The 22,972-nt window shown below is 48.7% G+C and overlaps 1 protein-coding gene across 1 annotated transcript in view; it reads left to right on the top strand.

Annotated features, from left to right (window-relative positions):
• The window catches only part of LOC309567520 (uncharacterized protein), a gene marked incomplete at its 5' end in the record, with an annotated part of 1,161,679 nt that overhangs the window by 1,083,736 nt on the left and 54,971 nt on the right, over positions 1-22,972 (top strand). Inside the window, one exon of the mRNA XM_082272904.1 lies at positions 11,827-13,100. Coding sequence (XP_082129030.1) covers positions 11,827-13,100 — 1,274 coding nt within the window. The remainder of the gene's footprint in view (positions 1-11,826; positions 13,101-22,972) is intronic.

Here is a 22,972-nt window from a genome sequence, read left to right as displayed (position 1 = left end):
ACACAGGCAGCCAATGGGCAACCATTACAATATACAGCCAACACAATGATGGAGTGCCGGGGTCAGGAGTATGGAGCATAGAGCCCCTTACATTGCTGGTCAGGAGGAAGAAAATATGAAGAATATGTTCCATCATTGGTGTCAGCTGGAGGAAAATACTGAGGGCTCTGAGGGAAGTAGAGGTGATGAGGGGTCTCTGAGGAGGTAGTGGGACTAAAGGACTCTGAGAGCCTCTGAGGGTTTACTGCATCTGAAGGACTCTGAGACCCGTGAGGAGGAACTGTAGCTGAAGAACTTTGGGGCCTCCTAGGAAGTAATAGAACTGAACAACTCTGAGAGGTTAGTGGGGCTGAAGGGCTGTAGGGCCTCTGAGGAGGTAGTCAGGCTGCAAGATCCTGAGGTAAGAAGGGTCTTTAGGACTCATAGGGGCTCTTGGTCTCTAATGGTCCTCTCACCCCACCCCACCTGCACTTACTTTTCTGATCTCCTTAAAGAACTCCTGCTAGCAAATGAGGGAAGCCTTCACCATCTCACTGATCAAGAAATATGTTACAGGACACAAAATAGACAAAGACAACAACCCCCCCCCCCCCCGCTGTCCTTCTCCTACCTACACTTGGCTGCCATTAGAGGAAAGAGAACAGACTCCTCCTCCACAGTTCTGTACTCCACCAGCAGCGTCCTCTAATCCAATCCTTTCTCTTACTACAGAGAGTGACATCACTCCTGTCAGTCAGCAGGCTGCCGGAGATTGGAGTCTTGCAGCCGGAGTTCTGGCAACTTTGGCCAAAAGCCAGCAAGTTCCCCTTCCTGGACATCATGATGACCCGACATTGTCCTCACAGCACTGCCTCAGAGCAAACAAGTCTCAGGAAGGATCGTATTTATCATTCCTTGTCTGCAGATCTAATACTAATCAAATCCATTTCAGAAACCAAACAAACCCAACAGAGGAAAGGGAATTTCTGATCCTGCAGGCCAAGAGAGTCCCAGAACCTCAAAAATGTATAAAACACTAAACAGTCCAAACGAAATGTGTTCCCATGCGGGCAGTAGTCTTTAAATGTACAGCAACCCTCCTATTACCCCCTCACATCCTATTATTGTGTGACCAATACCATCCAAATAATTCTTTCATTTCCCAAAGTTATTCGTCTACAAGGAGACCTGTATGGATGAAATGACGGCACCAATGAGGATGGAGGAGGACCGGAGTCACATGACTGAGAAGATACTAAACCTCACCCTGGAGATCATCTACCTGCTGACCGGAGAGGTGAGGAGGATTCTGGGAGGTCACATGACATAACTCTTATCTCTATTAATAAAACACAGACCTGACCGGAGAGGTGAGGAGGATTCTGGGAGGTCACATGACATCACTCTTATCTCTATTAATAAAACACAGACCTGACCAGAGAGGTGAGGAGGATTCTGGGATTCTAACATGATATTCCTATTGGTTCCTCAATACAGAGATTTCCTCTGGTGAAGTCAGGTGATCATATGACCATCACAGTGCCTCCATGTGACTCCCTAAAACCTGAGAGACACAACATGGAGAAGATTCTAGAAGTCACCAAGAAGATGATGGAGCTGCTGACAGGAGAGGTGAGCGGTGCTGGGAATTCTGGGACATTATCCAGTAACAGACGAGGGATGTGTCTGGATGGTGACTGTATCATTGTGTGTGTCAGGTTCCTATAAGGTGTCAGGATGTCACTGTCTATTTCTCCATGGAGGAGTGGGAGTATTTAGAAGGACACAAGGATCTCTACAAGGACGTCATGATGGAGAATCAGCCGCCCCTCACATCACCGGGTAAGAGGAGACTTTATTGTAAAGGAGAGAGCAGTACGGAGGCTCCACCTAGATCCCCCATCATCTGATAAACACATAGAAACAATGTATTCAGTCAGTGTGTGTGTTTCCTACAGATGGATCCAGTAATGGGAACCCACCAGAGAGATGTCCCCGTCCTCTGTATTCCCGGGATTCCACACAGGAAGGTCACACCATCCCCCACTGTTACAAGGTAATGGAATGGAGCTTATAAAACACAGTTGGATTTTTCATGTGATGTCACAATAATAAAGTTTATATTTTACAGATGATTTTCTCTCTCATTTTCTTGGTTTAGAGTGGAGATCCAATCGATATAGAATTTGAGGTTAAAGCAGAAGAAGAAGAGACGTATGTGAGGGATGATCAGCAGTCTATGGAGGAGGATGGAATAACGGGGACATTTATAGAGGAGGACACTCCTACAGAGATCAGCACAGGTGGGTCATTAACACTAAATCCATTCCTCCACCCATACTGCTCACTGATTGGTCCAGAGTAGGGCGGGGACTGGGTGATATCAGCCTGTAATCCCCTGGTCACTTTCCTGAGCTGTGTTCCCCGTCCTGTATTTCTCTCGGATAATCTTCCTTCTCTGTGCTGCAGACACAATTTATGTCTCTAGACTGGATTTATGGGGATTCTGGGGTTCAGCTGGCAGCAAAATGTTCATTTTTACCATAGACGTTACTAGACCTAAGCACCTGGGGGTATGTGTCTTGGGTCTTCCTCCCCATGCCCGGGTCTAGTAAGATCTCTGACAGAACAATTCTCCCAGGATTACTTGTTCTGTTATTTGCTGGCTGTGCCGGGTGGAGGGATATGTCTGTATAGTCTCACAACCAAGTCACTGAGTGCAGTCTCAGGAGATGGGAGGCAGCGATGTGGGACCTCTGCAACTTGTCTCATGTAATCATATAAGCTTCCACTGAATACCAATATTATGAGTTCTGACCCTTACACTGTATAATTTATATTGCACATTACTGTGACGGAACCGCGACCCACACTGTGTTTGTGGGCTTCCGTCAGTATACGGCTTCCTCCAGTCTTGAACATAGATATCAGATATTCCAGACGCCCCCCATACAAAGCTAGCCAACAACTTAGCTTGTATTTATCTGAAAACATTAATCTCTTTATTGACAGTCTCACACATTATATACACACACATGAGGACATCCCCCTCCTGATCAAATTACCCCATCAGGTAAGGTGCCTGATTACATTATCATATGCAGATGAAATTGTATAACCCCCAACCACCGTCACATCTCTCCCCTTTCGGAAGGAGACTAACACAGGAGGAGACCCCAAACGGGTTGACTTCGAAGTTAGTCCATAGTTCCCATCCCCCAATGTCTGTACCCACACTGTACCCCAAACAAAGAGAAGCGTGGACTGGCCCTTCTTCCTGTAGTTCTTTCAGCCTCTGGAGAGAAGACAGGGTGGTGGGGCTCAGTTCGTCAGGCTGTTGGGGATCTGGGCTGACTGCCCAGCATCCTAGGGGTATACAAGTGAAGATTGTAGTCCCATGCACTTTTTCAGGAAACCCATCCTTTTTTAGTTGAGGGCAGAGGCCAGCAGCACTCTGCCCTGTTGCCAGCTCTTCTGCTGGGTTGGTGTCATCATTCTGGGGTGCCGTCTGCTCCTGGGAAGGGGAGTCAGTTGCTCCATCTTCCTTACCCTCATCTGGCGGTTGGGACAACCTTTCTCTGGTACCGTCTCCCAGGTGCACAGATCCTGGCTGGTGGAGTTTCCTCTGCTCTGACTGACTGTTGGGGAGGGAGGAAGACAACCTCCTCTCCCTTCTTACCCTGGATACGGATCTGCTGCTGGGGAGTGACTGCCACCTTCTCACCCTGGGCCTCCAGAAGTACCACAGGTGTGGGGCAGAGGTCTTGGACCCTCTGTCCAGTTGTCAGCGCTTCTACTGTAGAAGTTTCTTGTAACTCCACAGATGCTGCTGGCAGGAAATCCCAGGTCCCTGTCAGTGGTGTAGGAGAAAGTTCAGCTTTCTCTTCTCTCAGGAAGGCTGGAGCTGCTGTTGGTGTTGGGCAGAGCTCAGTGATGTTAGGCTCTGATGCCAGCTGTTCTACTGGGAAGTAAACTGTAAAGTCAGTGGCCCTGCACACCCCTTCCTGGGTCACCAATTGTTGCAGGCAGAGGTAAGCAGGGCTATGATTAAATGCCCGCTCTTCTGCTGAAGGCTCACTGGGAAGTTCCTCCTCTGCAGAGAAGTCTATTAAATCCCCAGCCTCTGGAATTGCTGAAAGTCCAGGACACAGGCTGGAGGCACTCGGGCCCAGTGCCAACACTTTGGGGGGTGATTTATCATCCATATCATTCTCCAATGGAAAGTCAATTAAATCTGTAATCCGTGGCTGGGGGGTGGAGATGGTCGGTCCCACTACCCAGTCCCAGCTACGGATTACATCACCGACCATCTGCACCCCCAGTGCTGTTGGCTGCTGCTGGGATAAGGGACCTTCAATCTCCTCTCCTGGTAACACTGGCTGGTGCTGAGCAGAGTCTAGCAGCCGTCTGTAGGCGATCTCCAGCGCCCATTCCTGAATGGCCAGAAACTCCAAATCTTCCAGTGCCCAGAGAACTTCCGAGATCTTCAGGATCTCTTCTCTGGAATCCATAATTTCATTATGGATTTTTCCCTGGTGTCGCTGCTCACAGGCTAGCACTTCCTTCCAGAGATCCCAGCGGATTACATCATACCATCCTAGCAGGACCTTCTCGGACACCGGTCCCCTGTGCTGTATCCGCATCTCTCGCAACCTCCTTCCGAATTCCTCTTCCATGCGGCTGATATCTGTACCTCTCCTCTTCTGCTTTCCGGACCTTGGATTTCAGTGGAGGTTTGGATGTCCCAGGCTGCAGGAAGCATCCCACCGCTTGTCACCAATGTAATGGAACCGTGACCCACACTGTGTTTGTGGACTGTAGTCAGTATACATCTTCCTACAGTCTTGAAAATAGATATCAGATATTCCAGCCGCCCCCTCCCCATACAAAACTAGCTGACAACTTAGCTTGTATGTATCTGAAAACATCAACCTCTTTATTGACCGTCTCACAGAATATATACACACACACATGAGGACATCCCTCTCCTGATCAAATTACCCCATCAGGTCAGGTGCCTGTTTACATTATCATATGCAGATGAAATTGTGTACAGAAAGAGAATTAACCTGAACTAATTATCTAGGCATCTGGACAGAAAGAATATGTGAATTAATTAACAATTAACAATGGGACAGACAGGCTTAACAGAATCCACATCACACCTCAATACACAGACAATAGAAAGAGACCACCAGTGACAGACTGTCCATCTCTGACAATGAAGAACATGGAACAGAGGACAATGTGATTGGCTCTTTCAATGATCATGTTCAGAATCAAACAGGCCAGGAATAGTCTTCACATATTTCTTGAGGGATATTATTGATAAATATTATTGTCCCATTTGAAGTAATCCAAACCATATTCTCAGTGTCCATTAAGAAGCTGTCCATCATTTCCTCGGTCACCCTGTCCCTAATAGACACAGGGTGACTTACACATAAGAGGGGCCTAGGGACCTGAGACAGGGATTTCCCAACCTCTCTCAGGTAAGCTGTGTTCCACAGGCCCCCATCCAAAGTGACTCCCATCACAATTACATACTCCTGGCCCCTGCACTATATACTCTGTTGTACATTATATACCCCTGACCCCTGCACTATATACTCTATGTTGTACATTACATACTTCTGACCCCTGCACTATATACTCCATGTTGTACATTACATACTCCTGATCCCTGCACTATATACTCTATGTTGTACATTATATACCCCTGACCCCTGCACTATATACTCTATGTTGTACATTATATACCCCTGACCCCTGCACTATATACTCTATGTTGTACATTATATACCCCTGACCCCTGCACTATATACTCTATGTTGTACATTATATACCCCTGACCCCTGCACTATATACTCTATGTTGTACATTACATACTCCTGATCCCTGCACTATATACTCTATGTTGTACATTACATACTCCTGATCCCTGCACTATATACTCTGTTGTACATTATATACCCCTGACCCCTGCACTATATACTCTATGTTGTACATTACATACTCCTGATCCCTGCACTATATACTCTGTTGTACATTACATACTCCTGATCCCTGCACTATATACTCTGTTGTACATTATATACCCCTGACCCCATGCACTATATACTATATGTTGTACATTACATACTCCTGACTTCTGCTCTATACCCTCCACCTACTGCTATATATACACATAATATGGATTCTCTTTTGTTACACCTGTAGCGATACTCCCATAGGAGCCTCTAGGATTTTGCCCAGGTCTTCCCCACTTTGGTCTAGCAGCCAGGCACAGGGTAGCTTCACAGCCAGGTGCACACACACACACTTTCGCTCATTGTCTTCAATAACCAGTCTAGGGTTTGTAGTTTTATTATTGGATAGGGAGAAGGGGGATTTAGTGAGCTATAGTGGAACTCTATATAACTGAGGACTCCATCTGATCTTTGGTTGAGCTTTAGGAGAAGTCCTTGCTGGGGGCAGATGGAAGGATTCTCCTTGTAACGAGTAGTGACAGTAGAAGTAAAGTTGAGCAAAGTCCCTGAGTAGCTGTGTAAGCTGGACAGGGCCTCTTTGGAACACTAGCCAGTGTTCTATTGGCCAGACCCTTAGCTGACTCTAACACATCAGACGGGGGGGGTAACAACAACAGTCTATTGGATCCGTAAGCATGTCTGTACTCACATGGCCCAAAAGAGCAGCCAGTGGCCTCCTCTCCATGATACCAGACCAGATCCTCCATAGACACCCCTCAGCCAGTAGCCTCCTCTCCATTATACCAGACCAGATCCTCCATAGACACCCCCTCAGCCAGTAGCCTCCTCTCCATTATACCAGACCAGATCCTCCATAGACATCCCCTCAGCCAGTGGCCTCCTCTCCATGATACCAGACCAGATCCTCCATAGACACCCCCTCAGCCAGTGGCCTCCTCTCCATGATACCAGACCAGATCCTCCATAGACACCCCCTCAGCCAGTAGCCTCCTCTCCATTATACCAGACCAGATCCTCCATAGACACCCCCTCAGCCAGTGGCCTCCTCTCCATGATACCAGACCAGATCCTCAATATACACCCCTTCAGCCAGTGGCCTCCTCTCCATGATACCAGACCAGATCCTCCATAGACACCCCCTCAGCCAGTAGCCTCCTCTCCATTATACCAGACCAGATCCTCCATAGACACCCCCTCAGCCAGTGGCCTCCTCTCCATGATACCAGACCAGATCCTCAATATACACCCCTTCAGCCAGTGGCCTCCTCTCCATGATACCAGACCAGATCCTCCATAGACACCCCCTCAGCCAGTAGCCTCCTCTCCATGATACCAGACCAGATCCTCCATAGACACCCCCTCAGCCAGTAGCCTCCTCTCCATTATACCAGACCAGATCCTCCATAGACATCCCCTCAGCCAGTGGCCTCCTCTCCATTATACCAGACCAGATCCTCAATAGACACCCCCTCAGCCAGTGGCCTCCTCTCCATGATACCAGACCAGATCCTCCATAGACACCCCCTCAGCCAGTGGCCTCCTCTCCGTGATACCAGACCAGATCCTCCATAGACACCCCCTCAGCCAGTGGCCTCCTCTCCATTATACCAGACCAGATCCTCCATAGACACCCCCTCAGCCAGTGGCCTCCTCTCCATTATACCAGACCAGATCCTCCATAGACACCCCTCAGCCAGTGGCCTCCTCTCCATGATACCAGACCAGATCCTCCATAGACACCCCCTCAGCCAGTGGCCTCCTCTCCATGATACCAGACCAGATCCTCAATAGACACCCCCCCAGCCAGTGGCCTCCTCTCCATGATACCAGACCAGATCCTCCATAGACACCCCCTCAGCCAGTGGCCTCCTCTCCATGATACCAGACCAGATCCTCCATAGACACCCCCTCAGCCAGTGGCCTCCTCTCCATGATACCAGACCAGATCCTCCATAGACACCCCCTCAGCCAGTGGCCTCCTCTCCATGATACCAGACCAGATCCTCCATAGACACCCCCTCAGCCAGTGGCCTCCTCTCCATGATACCAGACCAGATCCTCAATAGACACCCCCTCAGCCAGTGGCCTCCTCTCCATGATACCAGACCAGATCCTCCATAGACATCCCCTCAGCCAGTGGCCTCCTCTCCATGATACCAGACCAGATCCTCCATAGACACCCCTCAGCCAGTGGCCTCCTCTCCGTGATACCAGACCAGATCCTCAATAGACACCCCCTCAGCCAGTGGCCTCCTCTCCATGATACCAGACCAGATCCTCCATAGACACCCCCTCAGCCAGTGGCCTCCTCTCTATGATACCAGACCAGATCCTCCATAGACACCCCCTCAGCCAGTGGCTTCCTCTCCATGATACCAGACCAAATCCTCCATAGACACCCCCTCAGCCAGTGGCCTCCTCTCCGTGATACCAGACCAGATCCTCAATAGACACCCCCTCAGCCAGTGGCCTCCTCTCCATTATACCAGACCAGATCTTCCATAGACACCCCCTCAGCCAGTGGCCTCCTCTCCATGATACCAGACCAGATCCTCAATAGACACCCCCTCAGCCAGTGGCCTCCTCTCCATTATACCAGACCAGATCCTCCATAGACATCCCCTCAGCCAGTGGCCTCCTCTCCATTATACCAGACCAGATCCTCCATAGACACCCCTTCAGCCAGTAGCCTCCTCTCCATGATACCAGACCAGATCCTCCATAGACACCCCCTCAGCCAGTGGCCTCCTCTCCATGATACCAGACCAGATCTTCCATAGACACCCCCTCAGCCAGTGGCCTCCTCTCCATGATACCAGACCAGATCCTCCATAGACACCCCCTCAGCCAGTAGCCTCCTCTCCATTATACCAGACCAGATCCTCCATAGACACCCCCTCAGCCAGTAGCCTCCTCTCCATGATACCAGACCAGATCCTCAATAGACACCCCCTCAGCCAGTGGCCTCCTCTCCATGACACCAGACCAGATCCTCCATAGACACCCCCTCAGCCAGTAGCCTCCTCTCCATGATACCAGACCAGATCCTCCATAGACACCCCCTCAGCCAGTGGCCTCCTCTCCATGATACCAGACCAAATCCTCCATAGACACCCCCTCAGCCAGTGGCCTCCTCTCCATGATACCAGACCAGATCCTCCATAGACACCCCCTCAGCCAGTGGCCTCCTCTCCATTATACCAGACCAGATCCTCCATAGACACCCCTTCAGCCAGTAGCCTCCTTTCCATGATACCAGACCAGATCCTCCATAGACACCCCCTCAGCCAGTGGCCTCCTCTCCATGATACCAGACCAGATCCTCCATAGACACCCCCTCAGCCAGTAGCCTCCTCTCCATGATACCAGACCAGATCCTCCATAGACACCCCCTCAGCCAGTGGCCTCCTCTCCATTATACCAGACCAGATCCTCCATAGACACCCCCTCAGCCAGTGGCCTCCTCTCCATGATACCAGACCAGATCCTCCATAGACACCCCCACAGCCAGTGGCCTCCTCTCCATGATACCAGACCAGATCCTCAATATACACCCCCTCAGCCAGTAGCCTCCTCTCTCCGTGATACCAGACCAGATCCTCCATAGACACCCCCTCAGCCAGTGGCCTCCTCTCCATGACACCAGACCAGATCCTCCATCGACACCCCCTCAGCCAGTGGCCTCCTCTCCATGACACTAGACCAGATCCTCAATAGACACCCCCTCAGCCAGCTTTGTGAAGAACCAGGATCACTCTCTCTCCTCAGGCCCTCAGCTTGCTCACATGAGGCTGCATGGCAGCAGGCACCCCGGAGGACAGTGTGTGCTCTCCTGGGCTGCTGCAATCCTGTCCAAGAGAGACCTAGGGCTTATTGTCCCAAAAGAATAAATACCCTCTCCCAGCTTCCTTCAGGGCCACCCTCTCTGTGATTGGCTGAAGTGGCATTCATGTTTATACTGTGTTCTGCATAGCTTCCACCTATTCACCCAGAACCTCCCTAGGTTGCTTGGATACAAAGGAAGCCAGAGGCAGAATTTACAGCACTTTAACACACCGAGCAGGCATTACTAAACGATTACAGATCAAACGGTTCAGCAGAGAGCTAGGTTACATTTTCCTAATAGTTCTCCTGTTATGCAGGGAAACAAAACGATATTACACTAACTCTATGCTAATCCTAGCACCTAACTAGGAGGGCGTTACACACCCATTTCCTACCAGCTGGACATTTTATATCTGATGATCTGATTGGAGGACAGACTTTTACATGGTGATAATAATGTGATAACATCCTCCAACTTTGGAACCCTAAACAGAAAGTGATAATGGGGGAGGAGTCAGTAACCCAATGATGGTGGTCTTCAGGATCAGTCCAATCTTCATCTTGGTTGTTCTCCCCCCATCCTCACTCTCTGACCTCTGGTGGGGCTCAGCCCCGCTGTTATTCATGACTAAATCATGGAGTAAATAAGGAAGTGCAGGACTTCTTGTGTTGGGAAGATGGCAATGAGTGATAGAGGGGGAGAGGACACTCGTCCTATAATCCCCTCATCACTGTCACTCCTATAAAAGACAGTTCTCGTTGTTTACTCACTCTCTGACTAAGGTCCATGAATAAAGAAATGAACGGGTAGGAGATCAGAGGACCCATTTACTAGTTACCTTGAGGGGGGAATTGTAAGATCCTCAGAGACAAAGCTGCCTGATGTGGGCGGATTCCTGGTTTAGGGGAACCAATCTGCTGATGTCTAGTAATAATCTTTGTATTTCTATTTTAGTAGATGGATGGGAGATGAGGAAAACCTCAGAGGATTCTCTCACTTTGTCTCCAGATTGTAAAGTTGAAGATGAGGACATCACACAGTATAGTCCAGGAGAAAACCCGGCTACCTCAAATGTCCATCCGGCACCACACAGTGTAGATGGACCATTGTATTCCTCTTATCCTGAGGAACCTCAGACTGTGAGGGACGGTGCCGGACCATCGTATTCCTCTTATCCTGAGGAACCTCAGACTGTGAGGGACAGTGCCGGACCATCGTATTCCTCTTATCCTGAGGAACCTCAGACTGTGAGGGACAGTGCCGGACCATCGTATTCCTCTTATCCTGAGGAACCTCAGACTGTGAGGGACAGTGCCGGACCATCGTATTTCTCTTATCCTGAGGAACCTCAGGCTGTGAGGGATGGTGCCGGACCATCGTATTCCTCCTATCCTGAGGAACCTCAGACTGTGAGGGACAGTGCCGAACCATCGTATTCCTCCTATTCTAAGGAACCTCAGACTGTGAGGGACAGTGCCGGACCATCGTATTCCTCTTATCCTGAGGAACCTCAGACTTTGAGGGACAGTGCCAGACCTTCGTATTCCTCTTATCCTGAGGAACCTCAGACTGTGAGGGACAGTGCCGGACCATCGTATTCCTCTTATCCTGAGGAACCTCAGACTGTGAGGGACAGTGCCGGACCATCGTATTCCTCTTATCCTGAGGAACCTCAGACTGTGAGGGACAGTGCCGGACCATCGTATTTCTCTTATCCTGAGGAACCTCAGGCTGTGAGGGATGGTGCCGGACCATCGTATTCCTCCTATCCTGAGGAACCTCAGACTGTGAGGGACAGTGCCGAACCATCGTATTCCTCCTATTCTAAGGAACCTCAGACTGTGAGGGACAGTGCCGGACCATCGTATTCCTCTTATCCTGAGGAACCTCAGACTTTGAGGGACGGGGCCGGACCATCGTATTCCTCTTATCCTGAGGAACCTCAGACTGTGAGGGACAGTGCCGGACCATCGTATTCCTCTTATCCTGAGGAACCTCAGACTGTGAGGGACGGTTCCGTCCTTCCAACAGATAAGAGCTTTTCCTGTACTGAGTTTGGGAAGTGTTTCCATTCCAAATCCAAACTTAATAGGCATAAACGATCCCACACGGGGGAGAAGCCATATTCCTGCCCTGAGTGTGAAAAAAGCTTTTCACACAAGTCCAGTCTTTGCAAACATCAGAGATCTCACACAGGGCAGAAGCCATATTCCTGTCCTGAGTGCAGGAAATGTTTTTCTGGAAAGTCCCAACTTTACACACATCAGAGATCTCACACGGTTGAGAAGCCATTTCCTTGTTCAGAGTGTGGGAAATGTTTTTCAATGAAGCCCAGTCTTTACAGACATCAGAGAGTACACACGGGGGAGAATCCATATTACTGTTCTGAATGCGGTAAATGTTTTTCAGACCGGTCCAATCTTTACAGACATCAGCGCTTGCACACAAATCAGAAGATGTATTCCTGTCCTGAGTGTGGGAAATATTTTTCACAGAAGTCCCATCTTTACAAACATCAAAGATCTCACACAGGGGAGAAGCCGTATTCCTGTCCTGAGTGTGGGAAATGTTTTTCTGGAAAGTCCCAACTTTACACACATCAGAGATCTCACACGGGTGAGAAGCCATTTCCTTGTTCAGAGTGTGGGAAATGTTTTTCAATGAAGCCCAGTCTTTACAGACATCAGAGAGTACACACGGGGGAGAATCCATATTCCTGTTCTGAATGCGGTAAATGTTTTTCAGACCGGTCCAATCTTTACAGACATCAGCGCTTGCACACAAATGAGAAGATGTATTCCTGTCCAGAGTGTGAGAAATGTTTTTCACAGAAGTCCCATCTTTACAGACATCAGCACTTGCACACTGGTGAGAAGATGTATTCTTGTCCTGAGTGCGAGAAAGGTTTTTCACAGAAGTCCAGTCTTTACAGACATGAGAGATTGCACACGGAGAATCCATATTCTTGTCCTGAGTGTGGGAAAAGTTTTTCACAGAAGTCCGATCTTTACATACATCAGGGATTGCACATGGAAAATCCATATTCCTGTTCTGAGTGTGGGAAATGTTTTTCACAGAAGTCCAGTCTTAGCAGACATCAGAGATTGCACACGGGGGAGAAGCCGCATTCCTGTTCTGATTGTGGGAAATGTTTTTCACAAAAGTCCAATCTTTACAAACATCAGAGATCTCACACGGGGGAGAAGCCGTATTCCTGTCCTGAGTGTGGGAAATGTTTTTCACAGAAGTCCAGTCTTTACAGACATCAGAGATCTCACAAGGGGGAGAAGCCGTATTCCTGTCCTGAGTGAGGGAATTGTTCCTCAGTGAAGTCCTGTCTTCCTGTACATCAGGGATCCCACACAACCCTTGAGGTGTATTAGTGCCTTGAGTGCGGGAAATGTCTTCTATATGAATGTTGGTGGACATGTGGGGAAGAAGCACACCCTGATATACACCTCAGATATACTCCATGGCTGATCTTCATCATGTAAGAAACATCAGAGATCACCAGAGACATGGATGAAGTGTTGTACCGTATTGGACATTGATAGCAGTAGAAAAATAAAAATGGAGGCATTACCTCTAATTGTACATTTTGTGGTGTAAGCTTTAGAGGTCTACTGTTAACAAAATACACCTATAACAAATGTGGTAAGCCGTGACGAATTTCGGTCGTATTTTACAGTATTTCATACAATGATTTCCTATAATCATAAGCGCCATATAATGGCCATAATGCAGTAATGCACTTTTCTTCCTGATTGAGGTATTTCAGGAAAATACTGCACTATGGCCACTAGATGGAGCTGACTACCATAGGAAATAACTATATTTATATAAATACGGGCAGAATTTGTCATTACTGGATGAATGTTTTGCACAATGATGCACCTAATTATTTATAAATAGTGCTCCTATTTTCCTTCATCATGCAGGGTTTTATTTAAATAACTGATATCATACTCCCGCACTTCTGAGTACAGTAGACATTCAACAATTTAGAATTGTTGTTAAACAGTATTAAACCAGCTATTGATTTAAAATGGAAAATTACGCTTTTGGCCATTAGATGGCACTAATTGTCATAGGAATTAGCTCCACCTGGTTGCCAAATGCAGTATTTTCCATTATAAATCAATTTAAAACATTCAACCAGCACAGGAAATAGCCCAATAATATTTGTTTTTTTTTTTACCCCCATTCATAGAGAAGGAAGGAACATGCACTCTCATTGGCTGAATTGTAACTTGTAAGATCTGTGTAGTCCAGCATATGGGTGGAAGAATGAGGAGATTTAGAGATCAGATACATGATCTCTTGTATAATATTCAGAAGAAATACTCCACCAATGTAGAAAAACATGTCACTGATTGTCATGGAGGTGATACTTTGGTCGTTCAGAAAAAAATGGTAATCCGAAGAGGAACACTATTTATAAGGAGAATGAATGGACTTTTTAGGCATAATAAAACAAATACATGGATTTTTATTCATAGCAAAAAAAAAAGACAATTAGGGACGGGCCGAACGACCCCCCTGTTCAGTTCGCACCAGAACTTTCAACAATCATGAATTTCGGAACCGAATAACGAACCCCGTTGAAGTCTATGGGACCCGAACTGGAAAAATAAAAAGTGCCCATATTAAAAGGCTTATATGCAAGTAATTGGACATACAATGGTTATGGGGGTCCGGGTACTGCCCTGGGGGACATGTACAAATGAAAAAAAAGTTTGTAATAAAAGATCATTTTTAAATGAGCAGCAATTTACTGATGTTTAAAGTGAAAGCATCAAAATAAGAAATAACAATAAAATGGGAAATTCCTTTCAATATAGTGCCCTGGAGGGTCCCCTGCAAAGTGGCACATCTGATCTGTGTATAGAAGCTGCTGCAGAAATAATCGCATTTATAAAACCAAGAAAAATGCTCCTATTGACCTCTCTGCTGCCTTTGATACTGTTGACCACCCACTCCTTAATAAACTCTGTTCCCTTGGCCTCCAGAATTCTGCTCCTACCTATCACAGCGCTCCTTCAGTGTTACCTACAACTTTGTCTCCTCCTCTCCATTGTCCCTTTCTGTGGGGTTTCCCCAAGGCTCTGTTCTTGGACCCCTTCTCTTCTCTCTCTACACTGCCTCCTTGGTCACTTGATAACCGCCCATGACTTCCAATACCATCTATACGCCGATGACACTCAAATCTATCTGTCTAATCCTCACCTCACTTCTTCAGTCTCCTCTTGCATTACTAACTTACTTACTAACTGTAACGGAACCTCAACCCACACTGTACTTGTGGACTTCCGTCAGTATACGGCTTCCTACAGTCTTGAACATAGATACATGATTTTCCAGCCACCCTACATAAAAAGCTAGCCAACAACTTAGCTTGTACTGGAATCTCAGTTTACTCAACAGTCATACAGAATTTATATACAGCATGGACCTCCCCCTCCTGATCGGATTAGCACACACAGGTCAGGGGTTGCCTGATTACATTATCATATGCAGATGAAATTGTATACAGAAATATAATTAACCTGAACTAATTATCTAACCATCTGGACAGAAACAATGTGCGGTCATTAACATTTAACAATGGAACAGACAGACTTGACACAATCCACATCCCACCTCAATAGATAGACAATATGGCGAGCCTGCCAGTGACAGTCTGTCTGTCTCCTATATTGAAGTACATGAAATACACATCTAAAGCATTGCTTTTAATATTTAGGAGTGTAACGGAACTTCGACCCACACTGTACTTGTGGACTTCCGTCAGTATATGGCTTCCTCCCAGTCATGAACATAGATATCAGATTTTCCCAGCCGCCCTCATACAAAGCTAGCTGACGACTTGGCTTGTACTGGAATCTCCATTTATTGAACAGTCACACAGAATTTATATACAGCATGGACTTCCCCCTCCTGATCAAATTACCCCATCAGGTGAGGGGTTGCCAAATTACTTTATCATATGCAGATGAAATTGTATACAAAAAGAGAATTACCATCTCTAAAGAACAACCAACACAAACAGTATACTATTTCCACTCAGCAACTAACAGATGACAATTATTCAATCAACCTGAGCCAATTATGTAGCAGATGGCCGCCCTCAAGCTCCTGGAATACAATACACTTTATCTCAATACACATCTAAGCATTTCCCTTATTATTCTGGAGTCACAGACTTCATGGCAACAGGCTATAGGTCTCACCGTGTAAAGTGGGATTAAGTCTTCATGTTTCTTGAGCGATATTGTTGACAAATATTACTCTCCCATTTGAAGTCATCCAAACCATAAAGTATCTGTCTTTCACTCCCAGTGACGGTGGGTACAGTCACACCGACAAATCAGCATGGATGTCACACCACTTCCACTAAATCTCTTTAAAACTGAGCTGATAACATTCCCCCGCCCCCCTGTCCATGCACCCCTCTATGACTTTTCCATCAAAGTTAGTAATGCAACCATCAATCCCTCCCCTCATGCCAGGGTACTAGGTGTAATCCTAGACTTTGACCTGTCCTTTCAGCCTCAAATCCAATCGTTATCAAAAGCTTGTAGACTTCACCTCTGTAACATCTCTAAAATTCGCCCCTTTTTAACGAAGCCACCAAGCTACTCATTCACTCCCTTGTTACTAACCACAATATACAAAGCCATTCACAACTCTGCCCCGAGCTACATCACCAATATTGTCTCCAAATATCTCCCAAACCGTCCTCTCCGCTCCTCTCAAGACCTCCTACTCTCAGGCTCCCTTGTCTCCTCCCATGCTCGTCTCCAGGATTTCTCCAGAGCCTCTCCTATCCTCTGGAACGTTCTACCTCAACCTGTCTGGCTATATCCTTCTCTAGCTGCCTTCAGACGATCCCTGAAAACTCATCTCTTCAGGGAAGCCTATCACTTCTCCAACTAATCTTTTCCTGCTGCTCTTCCAGATTATAAAAATACTGTTCTGGACTTGACCTTTCAGCAGGAACCTCCTGCCCCTCCTGTTGAATATCTTCTGTTAGTCATTGTTTTTCCTTGGTCAATACATCATCAGAAGAGAAAGCATGGTTCTTGTATGGAGGATCCAAAAGACTTCCCAGCACAACATTTTTAATCTCTTCATGCTTCTCAAAACATATATTAATCAAATCTCTTTGGCTTGACAGACCATAATTTAGAAGTTGGAGGGTGTTGTGTGCCATGCAAATGAGGTCTGACACATCAGCAATCCTCATTCATGTCTTCGCTGTCTCGAAGGAGCACAAGCATCACTCGGTCTTTGGTGATTGCCCATTCTTCAAGCATGCCTAGAAACATTTCTCTACTGTACTCAGTGTGGGATCCTTGCATCACTTTTGTATTCAACACCATTTGCCTTTTTGTCAATCCGCTGTCAATGAATTCGCATGTAAGACTCATTAGTGACTCTGTTTGTCCTCCTCCTGACCAGCAGTCAGTCGTGAATGAGAGTGAGTTGCCAGCATTCTCTGGTTGCAGCATAGCCTTTACTTTCTCAACAACCATTTGGTGAATCTTTCCCAGCATTTTGGTTCGATAATACTTCTCACTCTTCAGTGTGTAGCTTGACTCAAGTATGGACATCAACCGCTTAAATCCTGAGTCAGATACCATTGTAAATGGCTGGTTATCAGTGACAATCATCTCTGTGATTACTCTGTCCAGCAGTTGGGATCTTCCATCTGAATCTAGACAGTGACATCTGTTTTTTTTCAGAAACATATCTGTTATTGTTGCCTGGGATAGTGGAAGAGGTATTTCACATTGTGATTGTGATTCATTTTGAGTTTTCTGTGCTGCATGATACAATTCAATATGATGAACTCTAGATGGACCCAAAGATTTGACATATTTTTGTTTTTTTTGCAGTTACTGATCCCATGCTTATGTTGTTTGTACATGTGTTGCACACTGCTGCTTTTCCTGGAGAAGGTTGAGACGAGAAATAGTCCCAGACCACAGTTTTACTTTTTCTGTCTGCATCCGTCTCCATTGCAATTTGAAAGAGACAAAATAATGTTAAAACAATTGCTGGGTGGCTGGCTACTGGCACCCTGCTGTGGGTGGCTGGCTTGGTGTCACCCTGTTGTGGGGTGAATGGCTGTCTGGCACCCTGCTGTGGCTTCTGGCTGGCTGGCACCCTGCGGTGGCTTCTGACTTGGTGTCGCCCTGTTGTGGGTGGCTGGCTTGGTGTCATCCTGTTGTGGGTGTTTGGCTTGCTGGATCCCTGTTGTAGGGTGGATGGATGGCTGGCTGGAACCCTGCTGTGGCTGCTGGCTGGCACCCTGCAGTGGCTGCTGGCTTGGTGTCACCCTGTTGTGGGTGGCTTGCTTGCTGGAACCCTGTTGTGGGGTGGGTGGGTGCAGTGGTGTATTTTGGTTTTGTGCTGCCCTAGGCAAGACTAAAATTGGGCACCCCCGTATGTAAATTTGCCCCACTCCTTTTTTAACAGATGTGACTCCCTCCAAAATTGAAGGACTACAAGTCCCAGCATGAACCCCTGAGATCTCATGAGAGGGGGGGGTGAGAGGGGGTGGGAGGGTGAGAGGGGGGTGGATGAGGGAGAAGAGAGGGGGTGGGTGAGGTAAGGAGAGAAAGAGAGAGGGGGCGGATGAGGGAGAGAGAGGGGGATGAGAGAGAGGGGGGATGAGAGAGAGAGAGGGGGGATGAGAGAGATTGGGGGGGACGAGAGAGAGGGGGAATGTGACAGAGGGGGAATGAGAGAGAGAGAGAGATGGAGGGATGAGAGAGAGAGGGGGGATGAGAGAGAGGGGAGATGAGAGAGAGGGGAGTTGAGAGAGAGAGGGGGGATGAGAGAGAGAGGGTGGATGAGAGATTGAGGGGGATGAGAGAGAGGGGAAATGTGACAGAGGGGGAATGAGAGAGAGAGGGAGGGATGAGAGAGATGGGGGGTGAGAGAGGGGAGAAGAGAGGGAGCGCGAGAGAGGGGGGTGAGAGAGAGAGGGGGGATGAGAGAAAGAGGGGGGATGAGAGAGAGAGGGGGGATGAGAGCGAGAGGGGTGATGATAGAGAAAGAGAGAGGGGGTGAAAGAGAGAGAGGAGGGCTGAGAGAGAGAAGGGGGTGAGTGAGAGAGAGAGAGGGGGGTGAGAGAATCGGTTCTAGCAACCAGTGGCCAATAGAGTCTCAGGTGGAGGGGGGGGTGGCTTTTTTGCTGCCGCCCTAGGCCTGGGCCTTGTTGGCCTAGGCCAAAATACAGCACTGGGTGGGTGGCTGGCTTGGTGTCACCCTGTTGTGGGTGACTGGCTTGGTGTTACCCTGTTGTGGTAGGCTGGCTTGCTGGAACCCTGTTGTGGGGTAGGTGGGTGGCTGGCTTGGTGTCACCCTGTTGTGGCTGCTGGCTTGGTGTCACCCTGTTGTGGGTGGCTGGCTTGGTGTCACCCTGTTGTGGGTGGCTGGCTTGCTGGCACCCTGTTATGGGTGGCTGGCTTGCTGGAACCCTGTGGTGGGGTGGGTGGGTGGGTGTTTGGCTTGGTGTCACCCTGCTGTGGGTGACTGGCTTGATGTTACCCTGTTGTGGTAGGCTGGCTTGCTGGAACCCTGTTGTGGGGTAGGTGGGTGGCTGGCTTGGTGTCACTGTGTTGTGGGGTGGGTGGCTGGCTGGCACCCTGCTATGGCTGCTGGCTGGTGGCACCCTGCGGTCGCTGCTGGCTTGGTATCACCCTGTTGTGGGTGGCTTGGTGTCACCCTGTTGTGGGTGGTTGGCTTGCTGGAACCCTGTTGTGGGGTGAGTGGGTGGCTGGCTTGGTGTCACCCTGTTGTGGGTGGCTGGCTTGCTGGCACCCTGTTGTGGGGTGGCTGGCTGGCACCCTGCTGTGGCTGCTGGCTGGCTGGCACCCTGCGGTGGCTGCTGGCTTGGTGTCACCCTGTTGTGGGTGGCTGGCTTGCTGGCACCCTGTTGTGGGTGGTTGCTTTGCTGGAACCCTGCTGAGGGGTGAGTGGGTGGCTGGCTTGGTGTCACCCTGTTGTGAGTGACTGGCTTGGTGTTACCCTATTGTGGGTGGCTGTCTGGCTTGCTGGAACCCTGTTGTGGGGTGGGTGGCTGGCTGGCACCCTGCTGTGGCTGCTGGCTGGCACCCTGCGGTGGCTGCTTGCTTGGTGTCACCCTGTTGTGGGTGGCTGGCTTGGTGTCACCCTGTTATGGGTGGTTGGCTTGCTGGCACCCTGTTGTGGGTGGCTGGCTTGGTGTCACCCTGTTGTGGGTGGCTGGCTTGCTGGCGCCCTGTTTTGGGTGGCTGGCTTGTTGTCACCTTGTTGTGGGTGGCTGGCTTGCTGGAACCCTGTTGTGGGGTGGGTGCTGGCTTGGTGTCACTCTGTTGTGCGTTGCTGGCTTGGTGTCACCCTGTTGTGGGTGACTGGCTTGGTGTTACCCTGTTGTGGGTGGCTGGCTTGCTGGAACCCTGTTGGGTGGATGGCTGGCTTGGTGTCACCTTGTTGTGGGTGGCTGGCTTTGTGTCAACCTGTTGTGGGTGGCTGGCTTGGCATCACCCTGTTGTGGGGAGCTGGCTTGCTGGAACCCTGTTGTGGGGTGGGTGTGTGGCTGGCTTGGTGTCACTCTGTTGTGGGTGGCTGGCTTGGTGTCACCCTGTTATGGGTGGCTGACTTGGTGTCACCCTGTTATGGGTGGCTGGCTTGCTGGAACCCTGTTGTTGGGTGGGTGGCTGGCTTGGTGTCACCTTGTTGTGGGTGGCTGACTTTGTGTCAACCTGTTGTGGGGAGCTGGCTTGCTGGAACCCTGTTGTGGGGTGGGTGTGTGGCTGGCTTGGTGTCACCCTGTTGTGGGTGACTGGCTGTAATGTTCTGGTACCTTTGGGTACCCTAATTACTCTTTCATAAGTGTATGCGCCCCACCATTCTCTTTTGGTAAGGTGCGCATACACCTTTAAGACTGATGCTGTCATCACTGAGCGCCGGACTGGATGGCTATTTAGATCGCCGGCTCTCACTCACATGTGTTCGTTCAAACTGCTTTGTGCCTTGATGCTAACCTGTCTTGAAGCTCTCATGCTTGCAAGCATACCTCGCTTTCGGAACCACGCTGCGCTGATCCCTGTATCCCGCTACCGGATCATCCGCTCTTGCCGAACCTCTCCTCTGCTACATTGCTATTAGTGATAAGTACCCCACAGGGGAAACCTCCATAACCTTCATACTAAAGCTTACACTATCTAGCTCTGCATACTAAGGACTATTACTACATCTGCATTATCTAAGATTGCTAGCTCTTGAGCCTACTACCACCTGTTCTTGCACTGGGTTGATCTCTCCTGTATGTCCACCTGCTACTCTGTCATCTGCTACCATACATGATTGCTAAACCTATCTGCATCCCATCTGCTACTATCTTACTTTCAAGAACATTTCCTTTCAAGTGTCTGTCATCTACCATCTCTACCCAACCTGTCTCTTCAGCCTATCATCACTGTGTTACTATATACATAAGTCACTCTAGGAAACATCTTATTGAGTGTGTGTATTTACTTGCTGAATTGAGATCATCCACACATGATGAGTCATTGAGAGTTGGGAATGGTGTCTCAGCGTTTCTCTACATGACTACTGAAGTGGAATATTTCTGCAGCTGAAAATCCACATCATACATAAAACGCAGGAGCGTTACACTGGCTTGCTGTCGCCCTGTTGTGGGTGACCGGCTTGGTGTCACCCTGTTGTGGGTGCCTGGCTTGGTGTCACCCTGTTGTGGGTGGCTGGCTTGTTGGAACGCTGTTGTGCTGGGTGGCTGGCTGCTGGCACCCTGTTGTGGAGTGGGTGGCTGGCTGGCACCCTGCTGTGGCTGGTGGCTGGCACCCTGCTCTGCTGTGGCTACTGGCTTGGTGTCACCCTTGTTGCGGGTGGCTGGCTTGGTGTCACCCTGCTGTGGTTGCTGGCTTGGTGTCACCCTGTTGTGGGGTGGGTGGGTGGCTGGCGGCTGGCACCCTGCTGTGACTTGCTGGCACCCTGCTGTGACTGGTTGGCACCCTGTGGTGGGTGGGTGGCTGGTTGGCACAGGGGCTGTGGTTGGCAGAGGCCAGGGCCTGTGGGTGCCTGGTTAGCTGTTTGCTGCCGTTCCGTGGACGTAGTCCGAGGCGATGGAGGTGGCCTAAGAAGGCAGAACGTGTGTAATTATAGGTCCAGCATCGGGCAACACACGCAATGACGTCACGTGTGTGCCGCGCACAATATCGGTAATATCGGCAAGTTCCAGGGTCAATACCGATATATCAGGAAAAGTGCATATCGGCCCTCCGATAATTGACTTTGCCGATAATCGGTCGATCCCTGGCTTGAAGGCCTACTCCCCAATTTAGCTCCTAAGTCCCTGAAATCATTTTTTAGGATTCTTCATCTTCCTCTTACTTTTTCATTGATACCCACGTGTACCATGACAGCTGGGGTCGCCCCAGCCCCACCCAATAATCTGTCCACCAGATCTGTAATGTGCCGAACCCGAGTGCCCGGTAAACACATACAGTTTGGCGTTTACGGTCTTTGTGACAGATTGCCCTCTCTGTCCTTCTAATAATTGAGTTCCCCTACCACCAGAATTTGTTTTTCTTTTCCCTTAGCCTCACTCCCGCCCTCACTGGAGGAGTTCTTCCCCTGGCAGCTAGGGGCGTCACTCTGCTCCAGCAATGCTGTTCCTTGACTGGTTTCTCTAACATCACACAACAGGGCGTACTTATTGGGATGTTCCAGCCCAGGACCGGCCTCCCTGACACTTTGACCTCTACCTTTCCTAACTGTCACCCAACTACTTACTCTAGTGCCTGCACCCCGGTATCTCCACCGCCTCTGTTCAACACACCCCAGATCTCCCCAGACTGAGATTGCAACAATTACTTTACAGATAAAGATAGTGGGGTCCATTCATAAAAGGGTTATAAAACCCGAGGATACAGATTAGTGATATGATAAATGTAGTGGGTTCCATTCATATAAAGGTCATAAGACGAATCCCTGTAGTAAACTTATTTTTTATATAAAGGCATAAAAGATTTTTATAATGAATCCCTGAAGATTACATAGAAAGCAACATTCATATACAGGTTATCAAATGAATTGCTGGAGGATACACACATACAGATCCCTGTCTGCCAGATACAATCACTTCCACACACTGACAATAATC

The sequence above is a fragment of the Pelophylax lessonae genome (genome assembly GCF_965119305.1).
Source record: "Pelophylax lessonae genome assembly, chromosome: 11".
NCBI classification, from domain to species: Eukaryota; Metazoa; Chordata; class Amphibia; order Anura; family Ranidae; genus Pelophylax; species Pelophylax lessonae.
Note: the sequence above shows the minus strand (reverse complement) of the source record. Positions and strands in the feature narration are given on the sequence as shown.